Genomic DNA, 21867 nt, shown 5'->3' with positions numbered 1-21867 from the left:
CTACCTGTTTGGCCATGTTTGAACAAACTTGCATTGGCCATCAAGTCCTGGAGTGGGAATTGTATCCAGTGCTTCTGGCTTAGAGACAGGGATTCTACCACAGTGCCACAAGACATGCTTACTATTCTTCCCTAAGAAAGAATAGGAATTTACCATAAATGGACATTCCAGATGTGGAATTTGTGAACTCCAGATGTTTCCCATGCAACTCAATTGGCTCCAGTTCCAAACACTCCTCTTCAGAATTTAGTTCATCTCCAACGATCAAAATATCACAGTAATCTAGATTGTGAACAACCTCTTCTGGTCTATTAATATGATGGGCTACAAAAAAGAAATTTACAAGAGTTCAATGAACATAAAATTGCTTAATATCAAATTTTCAAGCATGTCTGAAATACAATTCCTATTTACGAGAAAAGATTACTATAAACCATTCCATTCCTAAATTCTAAAGTTTCACATCAGCCGTAGCAGTAGCTCAAGTGTTTGGCTTCTAGTCACAATTTGCGAATAGAAATCCGTGTTTTGCTCATCAAATTTATTCCTTTCCGACGGATGATTTTTCTCATTTCTTATCCAAGCTAGCTCGATGAAATTTCATGTGAAGCTGAAACATGTCCTTTAAGGAGAAAAGCTCATGTTTTCTCCTGGCCAGATTGCTGCTTAGGGAAGTACTGAAGTCAGCCACCATTCATAGCTTAAGCTGGGGCCTTCCCTTCCATTGCACATATGGAAGTGCACCAAACCTCCAGGCACCTATTATTGTAATGATGTGGTCACTACTTATTGATTTTCTACTTGCCCTTCTGTTGAGTCATTAAAATCTTAAACGCTTATTCATACCCTTAATAATTCTTTACTCTCCACACAAGTCTGGCCAAGAATAGAATATTAGTCTTGTACCTGAGAAAATATCTTTCAGAAGTCAGGCAGGACACATGAGGTACACAGTTGAACACTCACCCTCTTGCAACCTTCCTTATCTTTTCCTGTTTTGTTTAATCCTACTTTTGTTCACCCTGGGCATTTCCTGCTAAACAGAACTTACAGCTTCCAGTGGGGTAGGTCAGCATTTTCATCAGCTTGTTTCTTGATTAGCAGCCAATGTCAGGCCACAGAAAATCACAAACAGGTGGTTTTAATTTTGCCAGTTTACCAAAGAAAAATGAGTCAACTGACCGTCAAAAACCCTCACTGGTGTTATTTATCAGTATCCTTGACAATCTCACCAGCTTGAGTTTTAACTGGAACTTGCAAATGAAGGAACTTGGGCTATTCCACAGAATCTTTTCTTTCAATAAACAGACTGGCCTCTGGTGATGCAGGCAGGACCCAATGGCTACTTTAACATTAAGCCTGAGCGGGGAAAGTAGTTCAGCTTTTATTTTTCCCTCAATGTCCACCCAGCCGAAGGTAGAGGCTCAAAAGGCTCTTTTCATTTTTTATTTTTTACTCACTTGTGAAGCCAAGAACGGCAGCTCCCTTGTTTTATTCATTCATGTGGGCATTACTGGGTGTGCCAGCATTTTTTGCTCACCCCTGATTGCCCCTGAGAAGGTGCGCTGTCTTGTTGAAGCACTTCAGTTAGTTTTGTGTGGATATGCCTAAAATGTCATTAGGCGGAGAGATGGAGAATTTTGACCTTATGATACTGAAAAAAAAATTGTGATATGCTTCCAAGTCAGGATGGTGAGTGGATTGGAGGGTAAGTTGCAGGTGGTGGTTGTTCCCATGCATCTTCTGCCCTGGTCCTTCTAGACAGTTGTGGTCAGAGGGTTACAAGGTGTTATCTGAAGAGTTTTGGTAAATTTCTAGAGTGCATCTTCTAGATAGTACACACTGCTATTACTGTGCATTTGTGTTGGAGAGAGTAAACGTTTGTGGATGTGGTGCCAATCAAGTGGCTCCTTTGTCCTGGATGGTGCCTATCTTCTTCCGTGTTGTTGGAGCTGTGCCCGTCCAGGCAAATGGGGACTATTCTACCAAACTCCTGACCTGTGCCTTATCAATAGTGAACAGGGTTTGGGGTGTCAGGAGGGAAGTTATTTGCTGCAGGATACAGAGCCTCTGAACTGTTCGTTTAATCACTGTATGACTAATTCAGTTTAGTTTCTGGTCAATGGAAACCCCGAGGATATTGATAATAGGGGATTCAGTGAGAGTAATGCTATTGAATGTCAAGGAATAATGATTAGGTTCTCTCTTGTTGGAGATGGTCATTGCCTGGCATTTGTATGGCATATATATTACTTGCCACTTGTCAGCCCAAACCTGGCTATTGTCCAAATCTTGTTGCATTTGAACAATGACTGCTTCAGTATCTGAGGAGTCATGAACACTGCTGTCCTCATGTCTTATGATGGAGGGAAGGTCAATGAGGAAGCAGCTGAAGATGGTCGGGCCGAGGACATAACACCGGGGAGCTCTTGCAGAGTCGTCCTAGAGCTGAGATGATTGGTATTTAAAAACAACAACTTCCTTTCTGCTAGCCTTTTGGCCGCAATTGGGGTATTGCGTACAGTTCTGGTCATCACATCATAGGAAGGATGTGGAAGCTTTGGAAAGGGTTCAGAGGAGATTTACTAGGATGTTGCCTGGTACGGAGGGAAGGTCTTATGAGGAAAGGCTGAGGGACTTGAGGCTGTTTTCGCTAGAGAGAAGAAGGTTGAGAGGTGACATAATTGCAACATATAAGATAATCAGAGGGTTGAACTAGGTGGACAGTGAGAGCCTTTTTCCGAGGATGGTGTTGGCTAGCATGAGGGGGCATTGCTTTAAATTGAGAGATGATAGATATAGAACAGATGTCAGAGGTAGTTTGTTTACTCAGAGAGTAGTAAGAGTGTGGAACACACTGCCTACACCAGTTGTAGACTTGCCAACTTTACGGACATTTAAATGGTCATTGGATAGGCATATGAACGAGAATAGAATAGTGTAGGTTAGATGGGCTTCAGATTGGTTTTACAGGGTGGTGCAACATCGAGGGCCAAAGGAGCTGTACTTGGGTCTATATGACTCCAACAATCAGAGAGTTTTCTCCTGATTGCCATTGACTCCAGTTTTGCTGGGGTTCCTTGATGTCACCCTCAGTCAAATGTGGCTGTGATGTGACAGGTTATCACTCTCACCTCACTTCTGGGATTCAGCTCTTTTTTCCATGTTTTTCCTTAATGAAGTCAGGAGCTCAAGGTGCCCTGGCAGAACTCAGGATCGGTGAGCAGGTTACGGTGAAGCAGGTGTTGCTTTTTAGCACTGTTTCTGACAGCATCCATCACCTTACTGATGACTGAGAGTAAACTGATGGGCTGGCAATTGGCCAGATTGCATTTGTCCTGATTTTTGGGTACAGGACATGGTGGATAGCATTCCACTTGTCGGGTAGATATCTGTGTTATAACCATACTGGAATAGCTTGGCTCAGGGTGTGGTAAAATTTGGAGTACACAATTACTGTACTATTGCAGGAATATGGTCAGGGCCCATAGCCTCTGTAGTATCCAATGTCACCTCATGTTTCTTGGTGCCATGTGGAATGAATCAAATTGGCTGGAGACTGACATCTGAGGACCTGTGGAGGAGATGGGCCATCGACTTAGCCTATGCTGGCTGAAAATTGTTGCAAATGCTTCAGTCCTATCTTTTGCACTGAAATGCTGAACTCTCCCATCCTTCTCATCTAGTTAATTGTTTATTTTTTTTCCCTGCCATTCATGGCTGAATGACCTGATGGTTAAGGAATCACTGTCCATCACTTATGATGCTTGTTTCACCAGGTCGACACTTCACATTTTGAAATGCCAGGTGTTGCTCCTTCCATGCAATCCTGTACTTTCCATTGAGCATTGCCTTAATGGCAGAGTGGGGAATATGCTAAGCCATGAGGTTGCAGGTTGTGTTTGAGTACAATTCTGTTACTTCTGATGTCCCACAATGCCTCATGGTTGCCCAGTCTTCTGTTGCCAGCTATACTTAACGTCCAGTACATTTAGCACAAAGCTGATGCCATACAACACAATGGAGGGTCTTCTCAATGTGAAGACAGGACTTTGTCTCCACAAGGACTGTGTGGTGGTTGTTCTTACCAATACTGCCATAGATAGACTCATCTGCAGCATGCTGATTGGTGCAGATGAGGTATAGTATGTTTCTCTCTCCTTTTGGTTCCCTTGCTACCTGCCAGAAATCCAGTCTAGCAGCAATGTCCTCTAGGACTTGACCAAATTAATCAAAGATGCTGCTACCAAGCATTGATATTGGTGATTGATATTGAAGAGCCCCATTCAGAGAACATTCTGCACTCTTGCTACCCTCAGTACTTTCTGCAAGTGGACTACTGACTCATCAACAGAGGGAGGATGGTCTGTGGTAATCAGCAGGAAATTTCTTTACCCAGGTTTGGCCTGTTGCTATGAGACTTCAAGGGTTTGGACTCAATGTTGAAGACTCCCAGGCAATTCTCTCCTAACTGTATGTCACTATGCTGCTACCTGTGCTGAGTCTGTCCTGCCAAGGGAGAGGATATACTCAGAAATGGTGATAGTGTTGCCTGGACACACAACGTATGATTCTGTTAGTATGACTATAGTGAAGCAATAGCCAATAAATCTGTGAGGCAGCTCGCTCTCCCAGATGTTGATAAGACGGATTTTGCAGGAGTAACACAGCTGAGTTTACCCTTGTTTCTTATACCTAGATTGGTACCAGGTGGTCTGTCTGCTTCATTCTATTTAGAGACTTTTTTTTAGTACAACTGAGTGGTTTGTTAGGTTATTTCAGAGGGCAGTTAAGAGTCAAATACATTGCTGTGGGTCTGGAGTCACACGTGGGCCAAACCAGGTTGGGATATAGCATTCCTTCCCTAAAGGTCATTATTGAACCAAATGGGTTTTTAAGAAATCAACAATGAGACATAGAATTAGACGGAATTACTGAACACAAAGGCCACCATCTGCCATGGTGGGCCATGTCTCATAGGGATCATTTAGGCCGTCTACTCAGGACATCTAAACAGTGCTCCCCTTTACTCCCTTTCACAAGCTTTCACTCAACCAACTCACTTAGTAAGCTTCCAGGGAATGTTCCATGGATACCAAGCTGTGGTCTCCTGTCTGTGCTCTCCACCCAGTAACCAGCTTCTTCTTGCCACCAGTAACAGGTACAGGAGAATACAGACAATGCCCAGTAGTTAACATCACCCAAGCCTCAACACTGCTGAGATTAGGAGGATTTACCACCCCCCAGCTCTGCTCCACCCACCTGACCCCAGCCCGAGTTAAAATCAAAGTTAAAATATCAGAAAGTTGATCAAATTTCCAAACTTGTAGCATATGTGGTGCAAATTTCTTTTGTCATCTATAAGGAAACACACTGATATGAGCAACATGACTGCCAAAATTATAGCGCGGAGCCCATCACTTTAACAATGTAGCATGTTGTTCATCAAAATACTGTAAAATTCTGATACCATGAACTCTAGGTCTAATTGTGATTCCTAGCCAATATCTTAAGTCTGTTAAATATTTAAAATTCAGTTTTCAACTAATCAAGAGTCAGAATTATTGATAGAATAAATTAAATCTTCCAGTAAATTTAATCCGAACAAGAAGTATGGTATTATCAGGGATGAATCTTAGAAAATGTAACTATAAACATTTACTGCAAGAGGTGATGATTAAATCGATTAAAGGTCCTGATTTGAAGGTTGCTATGATTAGAATTGCATCACATAAAAAAACATCCAATGAAAGCTGTGTAAACAAGTAATGGATTTTGGTGTCATCAAAAGAATAGCAACTAACAGAACTGCTTATTACTTATGAACTGTTGGCACAGTGTTGCTTGTGCACTATTAGTACACTGGTCAACTACACAACTGGAACATACTTGTGTGGAATATGTGTTAAATTATTGGGTGACTTCTGGGATATGATATAATGTGCTGCTATTGTTGAAATAAAATCGGTTGCTGTAAAATGTGCACTAAACAATATATACCAAGTAAATAGTATAGACTTTGTTAAAAAGCAAAATTTGTATTAAAAAAAAATCCAATGCATCAAGATTTTTAACTTGGCGGCTTTTCTCTGCCTGTTTTGCATTGCCTCTTAGTTTTCTCACCTTTGCTATCTTCGTGTTGCCCTCTTCGGATTGTGCTGATGATTCTGAGGCCTGGGAAGAGTATCACGCCTCTGTTGTTTTCAAATTCAGATGCCGGTCTGGAGAAATGGTCCAACCCACTAATTGTAATCTTTGGTTCAACAGGCTGAAGGACTACAATGTATGCAGAAATGTTGGAGATACTGATACAAGTGTCCTCGCCGAAACACCTTCACAAGTAAATAAGACATTACAGGGAAACGTTCATTACCTTAAAGCCTAAAGTCAGTTTTCAGTGAAAGAACTTTATTAATTTTGTGCACAATTGCTTGAATCTTGCAAACAGGATCTGGAGATCCTTTTCAAGGCTCTCTGCTTTTATGCTGGACTCTTCCATATTACAACCAATCAAATAATTCTACTGAACTGAAAGATCCTGTTCACACATTTCCATAATTTTTCCATCGCCAAGGTGATTAGGATGATTAATATAACTAGGTTTAAAATTACTAAGAATGATGGATGCTGGAATGATCAGAAACAAAAATTCAAATTGCTGGAAAAACCCTGCAGGTCTGGTAGCATCTCTGAAGAGAAATCAGAGTTATTGCTTTCGATCCAATGATCCTTCAGGTCCACAGATGCTGCCAGATCTGCTGAATTTTTCCAGCAGTTTCCAGTTTTGTTTCTGAACATAAGAAAGTTTTGTCATTTTAATAACATGTGGGCATTCATAAGAGAATATTTATGTTGTAGAGGAAACACTAAGCTGATTGGAAGAGCATGACATGTAATTATTATTGTTGTTGCTTTCATTGTTTCAATTCCAATTCGCAGTCCCTCTGACATGTGCCTGATTGGAAGTGGATTGCATACAATACATCCCAACTATATTCTAAATGCAAAGTTTTATAAGATCACGATGTTTGGGGACTCTCTCTTGAGAATGAGACGATGTTGGTGAAATGAAGGAGATCATGTTATACAAGGGCTTTGGGAAGCTGGAGCAACCTTGCGACAATGTCATGAATGTGCACATCAGTGAGCATAAAGAGCAGTATGGATGGCTCAGAATGTAAGGAGAGCCAAGAGGACGAGCCCTCCAGTGCATCTTCTCCACTTCCCGCACCTCCGCCCTTGAACCTCACCCTTCCAATCGCATCAAGGATGAAACCCCCAGTCCTCACCTTGCATCCCACCAATCTTCAGATACAACGCATCATCCTCCACCATTTCTGCCATCTACAGTCAGACCCCACCAGCAGAGATACTTCCCTCCCCACCCCTACCAGCATTCCGCAGAGAATTCCCTCTGTGACTCCCTTGTTAGTCCATGTTCCCCCTCCAACACACCCGCCACACTTGGCACCTTCCCTTGCTACCTCAAGAGATGTAAAACCTGTGCCAACACCTCCCCCCTCACCTCCATCCAAGGCCCCAATGGGTCCTTGCACATCCGGCAGAGATTTTCCTGCACATCCATACACCTTATCTACTGTGTCTATTTCCCTTGATGCGGTCTCCTCTACATTGGGGATGCAGGGTCCTAACTTATAGGACATTTCAGGGAACATCTCTGGTACACATGCACCAAACAACCCCACCGCCCTGTGGCCGATAACTTCAACTCCCCCTCCCACTCCACCAAGGACATGCAAGTCCTGGGCCTCCTCCACTACCAAATCCAAGCCACGCAACACCTGGAGGAAGAACGCCTGATCTTCTTCCTTGGGACTCTTCAACCAGATGGCATCAATGTCAATTTCACCAATTTCCTCATTTCCCCTCCCTCCACCTCATCCCAGATCCAACCCCCCAACTCAGCACCGCCCTCTTGAACTGTCCTACCTGTCCATCTTCCTTCCCACCTATCCGCACCACCCTCCCCTCCAACTTATCTCCATCACCCCTCACCTCCATCTACTTATCGCCTCCCAGTTACCTTCCACCCAGCCTCACTCTCACCCTCCTATTTATCTCTCAGCCCCCTTCTCCCCCCCATTCCTGATGAAGGGCTTATGTTCAAAATGCCGATACTCCTGATCCTCGGATGCTGCCTGACCTTATGTGCTTTCCCAGCGCCACACTTTTCGACATTTAGTTCCAAGTTGACTATCCTCTAGGCCCTCAGTTGTAGATATTTTAATCAACCTGTTCAGACGATGTAACATCACACCTTTGGAGCAGCTGGGACATGAACATGGCCTTCCTGGCTCAGAGGTAGGGGCACTGCCACTGTGCCACAAAAGTGTGCACTCCCTCAACTCTATTCGAACTTACATGGAAATAACGTCTGCATGATTCACATTGCCCTGGAGATTGACTTTAGGAAGGAAGAATGCATAGGAATTATTGGTGGATCTGGTTGCAAATGTTTAGATAGAGACAGTGAAACATGGAAAATAGGAGCAGGCCTAACAGCCCTTCAAGCCTGTCCCACAATCTATTATGATCATGGCTGATCATCCAACTCAATAGTGTGAGCTTTTCCCTATATCCTTTGATTCCTCTTTCTCCAAGTGCTAGATCTAACACCTTCTTGAAATTAAACAGTTTTGGCCTTGACTGCTTTCTGTGGTTGTGAATTCCACAGGCTTACCACTCTTTGGGTGAAGAAATTTCTCATCACCTCAGTGCTAAATGGTCTACCCTGCATCCTTACACCATGACTCTGGTTCTGGACTCCATTGCCATCAGGAGCATCCTTCCTGTATCTACCCTGTCTAGTCATAGAATCATACAGCTTGGAAACAGACCCTCTGGTCCAATTAATCTGCTCCATCCAGACATCCCAATCTGACCTCGTCCCATTTGCCAGCATTTGTCCCATATCCCTCTAAACCCTCTATACATCCAAATGCCTTTTAAATATAATTGTACCAGCCTCCATCACTTCCTCTGTTGTGACAATTTAACTTTTAACGGTCATCTGAAATGGCCGAGCAAGCTATTCTGTTCAAGGGCAATTAGTATTGTGTTGCAAAATTAAACTTGAATTTGAAAAATAATAAAGGTATAAAGAAAACGTATAAAACTTTCTGACCTAAAAATGAGTGAAAGCAATGAATTTATAATTGTAAATATAGACTAATTAATATAAAAAACTTAAAATGTGCCAAACAATAAAGCTAACTCATAAACCTTTTTAATCTTTTCAATGAAGAAGTGGAAATATAGAGAGACAGTATTGCAAATGGATTGGTTGATGCTAATTTACTAAAACATTTTGCTATTTTGATCACTATTCCATACATGCACCACTCTCTTTATGAAAAAAAATCACCCTTTAAGTCCCTTTTAAATCTTTCCCCTCTCACCCCAAACTTATGCCCCTTCAAACCCCCACCCACTCCCCAGGAAAAAGATCTTGGCTATTCACCCTATGCATGCCCCTCACGATTTATAAACTTCTATGAAGTCACCCCTCAGGCTCCAACAGTCCAGAGAAAAAAAGCCCCAAACCTTTTTAGGCTCTCCCTATAAGTTAAACCCTCCAATCCTGTTAGGGTATTATAAATTTCTATGTGATTGCACCTCATTCTTTTCGACTGCAGTCAATACAATCCTAAATAATTTAACCTCTCCTCGTTGTCTTTCCTGCCATCCCAGAAATCATTCTGGTGAACCTGCACTGCACTCCCCCTGTCAAACTTATCAACTCAGTGCATAGACACATCTCCAGAATTCCAATAGATGTGTCAAGCATGATTCAGCTTTCATAAATTCATGCTGATTCTGTTCGATCCTGCCACTGTCTTCCAAATACTCAGCTACTATATCTTTAATCATGGGAACTAGCATTGTCTCCACAATTGATATCAAGCTTAGTGGTCTATAATTCCTAGTTTACTCTCTGCTCCCTTTTTAAATAGATGAGTTACATTAGCTACCCTCAAACCTGTAGGAACTGTTCCAGATTCACAGAACCTTGAAAGATGACCACCACTATTTCAATGCTGCTTCCTTAAGTACTCTGATTTGTAGATTACCAGGCCCTGAGGTTTTTATCAGTCTTCAATCCTATAAGTTTTCCCAAGATTGCCTTTCTACAAATGCTGATATTCTAAAATTATCTTTAAACATCACACACAGGGTCAGGCTGTTGAAATATGAGAGAGAGAGGGAGAGACAGAGACTGGGTGAACTGGGAGATGGAAGCAGCGAGTCTCAGTCATTCATCGTACAGGATGTGGGTGGACTCTTGCATTTGAATTAACAAGGACAGGTTTGTGAGGGTGTAAATGAAGCTGGAAGATTCACCTAGCTTTGGCTGGAAAGAATAATCTGTTATTCATTTCTCACCCTGAAAGCCAGTTCTGGGAGAAGAAGTATTCTGAATAGAAGAGGAAAATAAAGCTGAGAATATTTTTGGACTGGTTGCAGGAGAATGAAATTTATATCTCTGGGACAGAGTAAAATATAACAGTAGCAGGGAAGATTTTAGATTGCTTTAGAAAATAATTAAGTGGAAGATCTTTTCTGTCATTTGGAGTATAAGTTGCCTTCTGAAACAGTGTTTAGTCAATGCGCCTTTTAATTTATCACAGTAAGTCTTAAAACTTTACATGTCACATGGTCCTTTCAGTCATTCATTGGAAGCTTGAATTGCTTTTTAAAAGTCAGTCTCTTTGGAGATCTTAGGAAATTCAGAGATCTGGTAGGATTTTGAATCCTCATGATGAGATGAATACACTCAGATTTATCAGAGCTTAAATGAATTGGTTTATTTTGTACTGTGGAAACATTAACATGATATTTTCTGACTAAACTATTCAGAGGTGTTATTACACACCTCTGGAGCAAGTGGGGTTTGAACCTAAACCTCCTGGTCTAAAGTTAGGGGCAATACCACAATGTCTCAAGAGCCTAATACATTAACATCACTATGTCTATTGTGGAGGTGTTCCTCAAGGAGAGGATCTGTCCGAATGCCTTGTAACAGTTAACCATTGTTAATTTGAAGGCAATAGCATAAAAGTTAGAAATAAATTTACAAACAGGCACAAAGAAGGTAGAGATACTTGAAGCCATACTTGAACTTGGACAAAGCAGTAATCCAGATAAAACACAGGTAGAGTTGACCAGAATTCATTTGCAACTGAAACAACTTGAACTCGAAGGAAACAGGAAAGGATTGAACTCAGAAAAATAAAAAGAGAAAGAGAGGGAATGTGCAAATATGAATGAGGATTCTAAGTAGAAGAAAAAGATAAAGATAGAAGGCCAGATCTCAATGTCAACATTAGTGTTGCACACATTGCTGCTAACCCCAGAATGACACTACATGTACTAGATCATATTTCATTATTTCAGCAATAACATCCGGCGTGGTGGGCATGTAAAACCTTGTAAGAGAAAGATTGGCAAATGAAGAAGAGGAGCAGACAGAAGACATGACTCCTTCATATCACAGTAGCTTTTGCATTAAGCTAAGATTTTTCAAGTCTCAAGTCCTTCAGTGGCTGAAAGGGTTGAGTATGAAAGTCAGTGAGTGGGTGAGATGGTAGTCAGTAAGCAATAATTGACTCGAGGGTGTAACTGGGTCTGGAGGGTGGTGGTGGGACAGAGAGTTTGGATTAGCAAGTGATGGGAAGGGTGGGGTTGGTCATTTTTAATGCTCTGCTCATTTACACTGTCCAATCACTCGTTATACCAGAGATTAACCAGTGTGGCATTCTCAAAGTAAGTATCCAGCTGAAGTCTCACACATTTGGTTCAAGCCTCTGAGCCTGATCTCAGTGTTGGAGTCTTTGAGGCATTCTTTCAGGCAGTGAAGGTCAGTCAAGCAATATGCAAAAGCCATGGATTCTGCAGGATCCAACAAGCAACAGCAAACCCAGATTTTATTCCCCAGGTTCTTTGATGATTCGGGCTGCAAAAGTTTCAAATTGTGAGGAGTTACCCAAAAACCTGATGAGTCGACTTTATGTTCTTGCGTTGCCTTAGTAAGAAATATTGGCATCATGCCTAAATTCACTGAGGATGGAGTTAAAATGCATTTCAATTTGTTTGAAAAAATTGTGACAAGGTTGTCATGGCCGACAGAAATCTGGTCAATTTTATTTGTGTATTTTATTGGGAAAGCATTGGAGGTTACTTTATCCTTTTGGATAAACATTCTGCTGATTGTTATAACTCAGACAGGAAGAATCTGCTGGTAATCAAGCCCCTCTACTTCCCTACTATATTGTCCTAAACGTGTAAGTGCCTGACTGAATCACCAAGATGTTTGAATTCATTTAGTTTTTACTGTTATCGAGGAAAACAAACACTCTGACAGGGTTTTGTCAATAAACACAAAATCTTATTTACGGTGGACAAACTTAGTTTTTCCACAAGTGGTAAACTTCACAGACTTAACCTATGGCTTTTTAATCCCACATACACACATAAACGGGCAGGATACATAGCTCTGCTGAGTTATAATGGGTGGGGAAAAAAAGCAAGAAAGAAACACTGAAACTAGGAGCAGGAGTAGACCATCAGCCCTTTAGCTATAATCATATTGATTGGTGAAGCAGGCTTGATCATCCAACACAGTACCTGTTCCTGCTTTCTCCCCATACTCTTTGATCGTTTTGGCGATGAAAAAAAGAATTAATGAAAGTATTTAAAGAATCTTTGAAAACATAATGTCCTATTTAAAAGACCATGAAGGCAATCACAGAAATGTTAAGGCAGCTGCTTCTCTGTGTTGAAATTTGCATGATTTGAGGGGAACAGCATGTTACTTTTGCCATAAACGGGGCATGTAAAGCCTTGTTGCTGGAAGGTAAAAGCTAGGATTTTTGTGTTTGAAGGGATGGATAATGTCTTTTTTTAGAAAATGCTGTACTGGAGAATGAAGCTTGCAATAAATTGACATTATTAATGTACTTAGAGTGTGTGCATATTGGAAGATATAAGATTGTGGGAGTTTTACATGGATGAAATAACTCCATTTTTGTCTTGTTAACAGGCAAAACATTGAGCTTAGAGAAACAGGGTTGGCTCAATTCCTGATGTTAGCGAAATACATGAATTTCTCACTTGGAATTTCACTAAATAAAAATGTATTCATACAGGCATTAATGAAATCAGTTACCTGGTCCACTCAGTAGAGCAAATTTAATCTGTGCTTGAGGCACTGGCTGTTATTGTAAGAGAAGCATCAAAATTGCCTATTAATGATATTGACCTTATTGTTAGAAAAAACATCTAGGCTGGAAAACCTGCACAAACTCGAGATGTATCTGCAAAATTTAAACTTGTTAACGATCAGGATGTATCAGCAAGATTAATGGATGTTGAAAAATATATGTCTGTCTTTGAATTTGTTGTAAAGAATGATAGTTTGCTTCAAGGTATGAATTGTCTATCCCTAATTGTTCTTGAAAAGGTAATAGCGAACTGCCTTCTTGAACTGCTGCATGTCACGTGTGAGGGTACAGTTACAGCTGCTGAGACAGAAGTTCCAGGATAATTTTGACCCAGTGACAGTGAAGGAATGGTGATACAGTTCCAAGTCAGAATGGTTTGTGACTTGGTGGGGAAACCGAAGGTCAGGGTGTGTCCATGTATGTGCTAATGCTGTCCTTCTGGGATGGACAGGTCATGATTTTGCAGTTGCTTCGGAAGAAATCTTGATGAGGTGCTGCTGTGCATTTTGCAGGTGGCACATACTGTGCATCAGGGAGAGTAAATCTTTAAGGCAGATAACCAGGGTAACGTACAGAGCTAAACACAACTGGAAACAATCTGGTGCTGTCTGAATTAAATCTGCCTCCAGGTCCACAGGTGACAAAGTGGAATACAGCAGCTATTGATGGAGCAACAGCAATAGACTGCTTTGAAACAAGATAACGTGTCTGTAGCTAATGCTGATACTGTGAAACTATGAGGACAAAGTAGAATCTAAATACTTCAGCATAACAAAGCAGATGGTTACAGAGAGTGGTAAACTCGGGCCCAGACAATCACAAAGGCCAACCTGCCATCTATAGAATCCACCTATCAGGCCCGCTGTCAAGGAAAGGCTGCCAGCATTCTCAAAGATCCATCCCATCTGGCAACGTTTGTTTACAACCTCTACCATCGGGGAGAAGGTACAGAAGCCTGAACACATGCATCAGCCGGTTTCATAACCCTTCAGTTGTTAGAATACTGAATGTACACACAAACTCTTAACATTTGCCTGTTCCTGCGTTTTTGTTTTTGCTGCTATTTACCTATTATCTACTTATCTATGCTACTTAACTATGTGATCTGCCTGTATTGCTCGCAAGACAAACCTTTTCACTGTGCCTCGGTACACATGACAATAAATTCAATTCAATTCAATTCAATTCAGTTAACTCTGCAAGAAAGGGGTTTAACAAAAGTCATACTGAATAGGAAAAAAAAATTAAAACAATCCCCGAGCTTGCGAAGTGTGAGCATCAGGATTTCCTAAGTGAACGTTAATGTGATTTTCGACAAGATTCTTAAATCTGTAAAGAACTGTACTCCGAGCTTTAAGCAGGAGATGCATGATTCCATTGTTTGTCTGAGTGATCCTTTATTTACCAACTTGAACAATAAAATACTCATATCCATGAAAAATAAGAAAGCCCCAGAGGTGAAACCTGAATAAAGTGATTCACAGACTGATTCTAAAGAAGAAAAAAGACCCTACAGAAGCCACATGTGGAGTTGTGACAGAGGATTTTATCTTGATTTACAGCTTACACCTAATGGAATTTGAAAATCACAGGGATTGTCAGCAAAAAGCTGTGTTTCTTGTCACCGCTACCCAGACTGAACCAATTGTGTTATCTTTTAACCAAGGGCATCGAAACACTTGAAATTTATTTGACATGAGAAAGGAGATTTACCATGAAGCGTAGTGGAAAGAGAAGCCAGCAGCTGCAGAATGAACTCTCTGTCGGAAGAGAGCTTGCACCTTAAAGATCCGCGTAAGAATCAGAGAATCCCTACAGTATGGAAGGCCGTTCAACCCATTGAGTCTGCACCGACCCTCCGAAAAACATCCCACTCAGACCCAGCCACCCCTACCCTATTCCTCTAACCCTGCATTTCCCATGGCTAATCCACCTAGCTTGCACAATCCTGGACACTCTGGGCAATTTAGCATGGCCAACCCATCTAATCTGCACAGTTTGTACTGTGGGAAGAAACCAGAGCATCCGGAGGAAACCCACACAGGCACAAGGAAAATCTACACAGACAGCCGCTGAAAGGTGAAATTGAACCCAAGTCTCTGGCACCATGAGGCAGCAGTGCTAACCACTGAGCCATCTCCTAACAGTTACATGCTTTTGATTAACACAGGTTGTATGTTATGAAGGTGCCAAGGCGCGATCTTTAATGGCAAAATGTGACAGCGTTGTACGGGTGGGGGGTTGGCGGCATTTGCCAGTGAGAAGATTACTAATAATGTATGTGGTCAGTTAGTGACTATTCTTTACAATGTTATACTTCGGAATAGTGTTTGTGAAAGCTCTTAATGTTTCATTTTTTAGAGGTGAGGTGCAACAAAAGCAAAGTTTTAAAGGTTTGTTGTGTTTTGACACTCTTTTAAAGTAAAATGAATGAATGAACAGGGTCATGTGATGTGTTCGGAATTTTGGCTGGCAACAAACCTGAATACTTAGTAGTTCAAAGTTAAAAGGAGAGCCCAGGTTGTCTTACTGAATAGGAGGTGCACAACCTTCAAACTTGCAAACAATGGTCAGACCAGCTGTGCTGGTAGATAGACTGTAGTCTCTAATTCTCAAGGATATATTAGTAATGTCAGTTTTCACCCACAAGTATACTTTACACTACTATGTAATTTCAAGATTGAACTGAGTTTGGGAGGGAGGACGATAGCAAAGTAGCTTTTTGACCTGGGTTCAATTCTGATGTGATTCACATTGCTACTGACATGTGCTTTGACAGGGAATAAAACCACAGGAGTCATTGTAGAATTAGCGGTTTGACAAATATCATGATAGCATCAGCCTAGAAGAACCAGAGAGAGTGACAGCAAAGGAGAAAGTAAGGACTGCAGATGCTGGAGACCAGAGTTGAAAAATGTGATGCTGGCTAAACACAGCAGGCCAGGCAGCATCTGAGGAGCAGGCGAATCGACGTTTCGGGCATAAGCCCTTCTTCCTGAAGAAGGGCTTATGCCCGAAACGTCGATTCTCCTGCTCCTCAGATGCTGCCTGGCCTGCTGTGTTTTTCCAGCATCACATTTTTCAACAGAGTGACAGCAAAACCAGACACTGACCAGAAAAGTATTGACTAGGTCACCCAAGATAATTCTGCAGCTCTTCTTTGAGGGGTGACCTTGTGGGGGTTTGTGAAATCATGAGGGGCATGAGTGGGGTGGATGGGCGGGGTCTTTTCTCTGGGGTGGGAGGGGTCCAGGACTATGGGTGTGGATTTGGGGTGAGAGGGGAAGGATGTGGGGGAGACCTAGGAGGCAACTATTTCAGTCGGGGGGGTGGTGCGTATATGGAATGGGCTGCCAGAGGAGGCTGGTACAATTGCAACATTTGGAGGGCATTTGGATGGGTGTATGAATGGGAGGGGTTTGGAGAGATATGGGCCAGGTGCTGGCAGGTGGCACTAGATTGGTTGGGATATCTGGTCAGCATGGACGTGTTGGACCTAAGGGTCTGTTTCCGTGCTGTACATCTCTATGACTCTATAAATCTCCATTGTTAACTACATAGAATGTGGTGGGAGTTTGTCCTTGGATTGAAGAGGCCATCTTCATGAGGGTTTCAATGAAGGTTCTCTTAGCTTTAGGTAGAGAGTGAATCAATCCCTTACTGCAAAAGTCAGTTTGGGGAGCAGACGTTACCCGGGGTGGGTGGGGGGAACAAAAATAGAGGTAAGAATAGCTTTTGCGCTGTTTCCTAGATCATGACCTGTACACTTAAGAAACAAAGTAAGGTAGAATTATGGTAGGAGGACTTTCAGTTGATTTAAAGGGTTTCTGTAGTTTAGAACTTAATTTATCTACTAAATTATCTACTAAAGTTACCAAGAGTTTTTTTTAGATTAGTTTAGATTCCCTACAGTGCGGAAACAGGCCCTTCGGCCCAACAAGTCCACACTGACTCTCCGAAGTGTAACCCACCCAGACCCATTCCTCTACTCATGCACCTATCACTATGGGCAATTTAGCATGGCCAATTCACCTGACTTGCACATCTTTGGAGTGTGGGAGGAAACTGGAGAACCCGGAGGAAACCCATGCAGACATGGGGAGAATGTGCAAACTCCACACAGACAGTTGCCCGAGGCAGCAGTGCTAACCACTGAGCCACCGTACCACCCTCAAATTAAATTCTAAGCCATAGAAACACTTTAGATCAACTGAAAGTCCTCCTACCATAATTCTACCTTACTTTGTTTCTTAAGTGTACATGTCATGATCTAGGAAACAGCGCAAAAGCTATTCTTACCTCTATTTTTGATCCCCCCCACCCATCCCGGATAATGTCTGCTCCCCAAACTGACTTTTGCAGTAAGGTATTGATTCACTCTCTAGCTAAAGCTAAGAGAACCTTCATTGAAACCCTCATGAAGATGGCCTCCTCAATCCAAGGACAAACTCCCACCACATTCTATGTAGTTAACAATGGAGACTTGCTGTCACACTCTCTGGTTCTTCCAGGCAATGCTATCATGATATTTTTCAAACTGCCTAATTTTGTCACAGTAAATTTCTTAAAATCTGAAATCTTGATCTGTGATCCTTTCAGTCATTCAGGTGGAAGCTTGAATTTTGTTTTACAAGTTAGGGGTCTATATGGACAACTATCCAAGAAAAGTAATCAAAACGATGCTGAAGGTAACATATCATAAATTCGAACAGTAAATGACTTGTGGAGACTCAACTCATTGTGTTTTTTAAAGAAAATAAACAGCAAGTGCCATAATGCACCTTGTTTATAGTTGATAGTCTAAAAATCCCAAGATGTTGCAATGTTATCATCACATGTAATAGAGGCCAATGTTTATCACTTAGCTTTCAAGGGGTTAAATTCACAGGACAGCAGAAACTGCAAGCTTCAAATAGGACAATTGAACCACTGTACCTGTGACAGTGGGATTGATTTCCCTGTCATGATTCAGAGTTATTGTTGCTGTAGATTCAGCAGATTTCACCTCCATGTTAGACTAGTGGATTCTATTCTTGACGGAGGCAGTCAGCTTAACTAAACACTGACTTGGGTTTTAAAACAGAGATCTTCAAAATCTAAACGCAGTCATGCAAACAAGAGACTAAGGGAAGAAATGGAATGCAAGAGAAAGGAGTTAGGAAATTTGCTTCAAGTATAATTTCAAATATGATGACTCACTGAAGTGAGATAAGGTGTTACATTAGCGCACAAAATTAAGTTGCATCACTGAAACAAAGTGAATCTAAACACCAATGTAATTCTACACCTTCAACTGATGACTTTAGTGATTCATATGAAGTTGCATCTGAATAAGCCTTCAGAGTGAATGGAGAAATAAATACATGTGAGAAAGACAGAAGTGTCAGGTCCAAAGTTTGAGGTGTTGTGTTACATTGTTGGTGTACATGCTATATAAATAAATTTAGTGCTGCATCAGGCAACTCCTCTAAACGTATAGCACTTAAGAGAATGATTGATGCCTAAGAGTGTATTTATAGCTGGAACCAATTGAAAATTGGTTTCAATCATTAGGTGAACCAGATTGAGCTTCATATGATTCTTGCAAATTATTTTTTGACAATGGGATAAACTCAATAGACATCAATATTTATTGGGGGGAAAATTATATTGAAATCTTGTTTTCTGTTTATTCTGATTAAAATTAACCAACGCATGTGTGTGAACACAGAACATTGTAGAGGTAACCTACTGGACTGTGGTAGAAATGGTGTAGCGTCGAATACCAGGAGTTGGGAACTGCCTTGAGTTAATGTATGCAACCAACTGCATGGCTCGAGTTACAGTGTCGATGTCATCTCCCTCAATAACCAGGACGGACTGGGCAGGATTGAAGTGGAACTAGAAGAAAAGAGCAGAATGAAGTTGGATACATAACTTGATCAAAATTGCTTTTGACTTTTACAGATAAAACCTCTACTTCAACTGTCAAAAAAAATCATCCATAGCACTGGATTTCATCTGTAAGTTCCAAGTAAATTTGGAGTGAATCGATTTAGCAGCAAAATAAATTTATCATAGTTCTCAAATCATTAATGCGAGCATATTTTGAAGTTTAGTGTGCTCAAGAAAGATAAAGTTTAAATGCAAAACAATTTAGTATCAAATTATTTGTCAATATAATTAACAAAATTGTAATCTTTTAGTGCTATTCTTTTGCATCAAATTAATTGTACATGCATTTAGCCTTTCGTGAACAGTGACATACGTTAATGGAAAATCTTCAATCAACAGACTTATAAGCCATTATAATCCCTCACCTTGATTTCTTTGCCAAGACTCTCCAAGGAATTAATATCTAAGCCCTCCTTACAAGTCTGCAAGCAGGAGATAACTTTCCGACTCTCAATCTTGCCTGGACGTATAGATAAACCAGCAAGACTACCATGGAAAAACTGGGCAAATCGAGGCTTCACAATCTCCCCACCTAAAAGATAATTTTTTTAAGAAAAATCAATGTCTACTCAATGCAAGTACAGCAGTAGCTCCATCTTATTTAATAGTAAGTGTCCTGTTGTCCTTGTCATGCATAAACAAGCAAGAAGAGTATTGGTGTTAGAAAGGGATAACTTATAGCGTACCTAAACTTTCCAATTGCAAACATCTAGTTACAACAAAAAAAAACACCTCCTGCCAATTAGTCACTACTTTCCACCTCAAACTAAATACATTTGTCTTAAATGGACTCTCTTAAGCCCTTTTTAAACAACTCGAATTGCTGTTGTACAGAACAATTGCTGATAAAAGAAAGTTTGGATATTGTCAGTGGTTTTTCCAGAACTATGATTTAAAGAAAAGTTCTTGAAACATTGATGGATAGTTATTTCTGCACAGTAATTCCTCACTTCAAGCTGCAAATGTATTCCTGAAAAAAGCAACTTTAAATGAAATAACTTTAATTGAATCAGATTTCCATTACAACCAATGTAAAAACTTTAGTGATGTTCTGTAGGACCATTCTGCACTGAAAAAACTTCCTAAATTGACATAGTTGTAAATAAATACCTTTTAAATTAATTAAAACATATGAATAAAATTTAGCAACTATTTCAATGCACCCCCCACCATGCAGATCAGCTCTCTCAAAAGCTAATTCTCTCCTACTTATCGTTTCCCTGCCAACCCTCTCTCACTCACTACTTCCTCCCTGAAACCCTGAGTGTGGACTCAACAGAAGGGTAACAAGAGAGTAGGCGAAAAAGTGAGAGTCAGGAAGGGAAGCGACAAGTGTGAAGACTGGAGAGTGGGAGAGCCACAAAGGGAGGAGAGACTCTTGGGAGGAAATGGGAGAGTAGTTCAGAGAATAGGAGAGAATCTTGGGGAGCCAGGAGTGGCTGCTTTAAAATAGCACCAATTGGGAGATACATGCTCTGTCAGGTCCAGTGTGAAACAACACTAAAGCAAAAGTCTTCATGTTAAATAATGGCTGTATTGTATCATCATGATAAATAATGGTGAGGAAGGTAAACTAAAACTGGAATACACACATATTTGAAATTGTAATACAAACAGTACACACCAAACAAAATTTATTACAAACACATGCACAATCTTAGAGAGATTTGAGAACATTTGTAGCTCAGGTTGAGGTTCTGAGTATAGGTTTGCTTGCTGAGCTGGAAGGTTCTTTTTCAGACATTTTGTCACCATACTAGGTAACATCATCTGTGAGCCTCCAGGTGAAGTACTGGTAGTGTAGCGTACTTTCTATTTATGTGTTTGGGTTTCCTTGAGTTGGTGATGTCATTTCCTCTGTGACAACATTTTCGGTTCTTTTTCTCAGGGGGTGGTAAATGGGATCCAACTCAATGTGTTTGTTGAAAGACATCTGGTTGGAATGCCATGCATCTAGGAATTCTCATGCGTGTCTTTGTTTGGCTTGTCCTAAGATGGATGTGTTGTCCCAGTCGAAGTGGTGTCCTTCCTCATCTGTATGTAAGGATACTAGTGAGAGTGGGTCATGTCTTTTTGTGGCTAGTTGATGTTCATGTATCCTGGTGGTTAGTTTTCTGCCTGTTTGTCCAATGTAGTGTTTGTTACAGTTCTTGCAAGGTACATAGCTGAGAAATCGGCGGACTGTGTTTATTGGGTACTGGTTCTTTTTGAATACACAGTATAGGTGATTTTCTTCTGCTCTTCGTAGATCCTCTATGCTGCAGTGTGTAGCGGCTCGTTGAAATAATGTTCTGATGCAGCTTCGTTTGTGGATGTAGTTCAATAGTTGGTCCATATGTGTCATTTTCCTGTAGACGCTGGTTTGAAGTTTCCCATTGGCTGTACGCTCACTGTGACATCTACGAATGGCAGTTTGCTGTTGTTTTCCTCCTCTTTAGTGAACTTTATGCCAGTAAGGGTATTATTGATGGTCGAGGAGAAAGTGAGGACTGCAGATGCTGGAGATCAGAGCTGAAAATGTGTTGCTGGAAAAGCGCAGCAGGTCAGGCAGCATCCAAGGAACAGGAGAATCGACGTTTTGGGCATAAGCCCTTCTTCAGGAATGAGGAAAGTGGGTCCAGCAGGTTAAGATAAAAGGTAGGGAGGAGGGACTTGGGGGAGGGGAGTTGGAAATGCGATAGGTGGAAGGAGG

At 41.1% G+C, this 21867-nt stretch overlaps 1 protein-coding gene across 3 annotated transcripts in view; it reads right to left on the bottom strand.

The window, feature by feature from the left end:
* Window positions 1–21867, bottom strand: part of LOC122556323 (calsyntenin-2) — a 564920-nt gene that overhangs the window by 28506 nt on the left and 514547 nt on the right. For all 3 annotated transcript variants that reach the window (XM_087993697.1, XM_087993698.1, XM_087993699.1), the window contains 4 exons: window positions 19541–19707; window positions 18973–19121; window positions 6124–6332; window positions 154–324 (listed from right to left, as the gene is read on the bottom strand). In XM_087993697.1, the coding sequence (XP_087849823.1) occupies window positions 154–324; window positions 6124–6332; window positions 18973–19121; window positions 19541–19707 (696 nt within the window). The remainder of the gene's footprint in view (window positions 1–153; window positions 325–6123; window positions 6333–18972; window positions 19122–19540; window positions 19708–21867) is intronic.

The sequence above is a fragment of the Chiloscyllium plagiosum genome, unplaced genomic scaffold (assembly GCF_037043375.1).
Source record: "Chiloscyllium plagiosum isolate Xiang-an unplaced genomic scaffold, Cpla_swu_hap1 HiC_scaffold_13, whole genome shotgun sequence".
NCBI lineage: Eukaryota > Metazoa > Chordata > Chondrichthyes > Orectolobiformes > Hemiscylliidae > Chiloscyllium > Chiloscyllium plagiosum.
The sequence above is the reverse complement of the archived record's forward strand: the minus strand, read 5'-3'. Positions and strand labels throughout refer to the sequence as shown.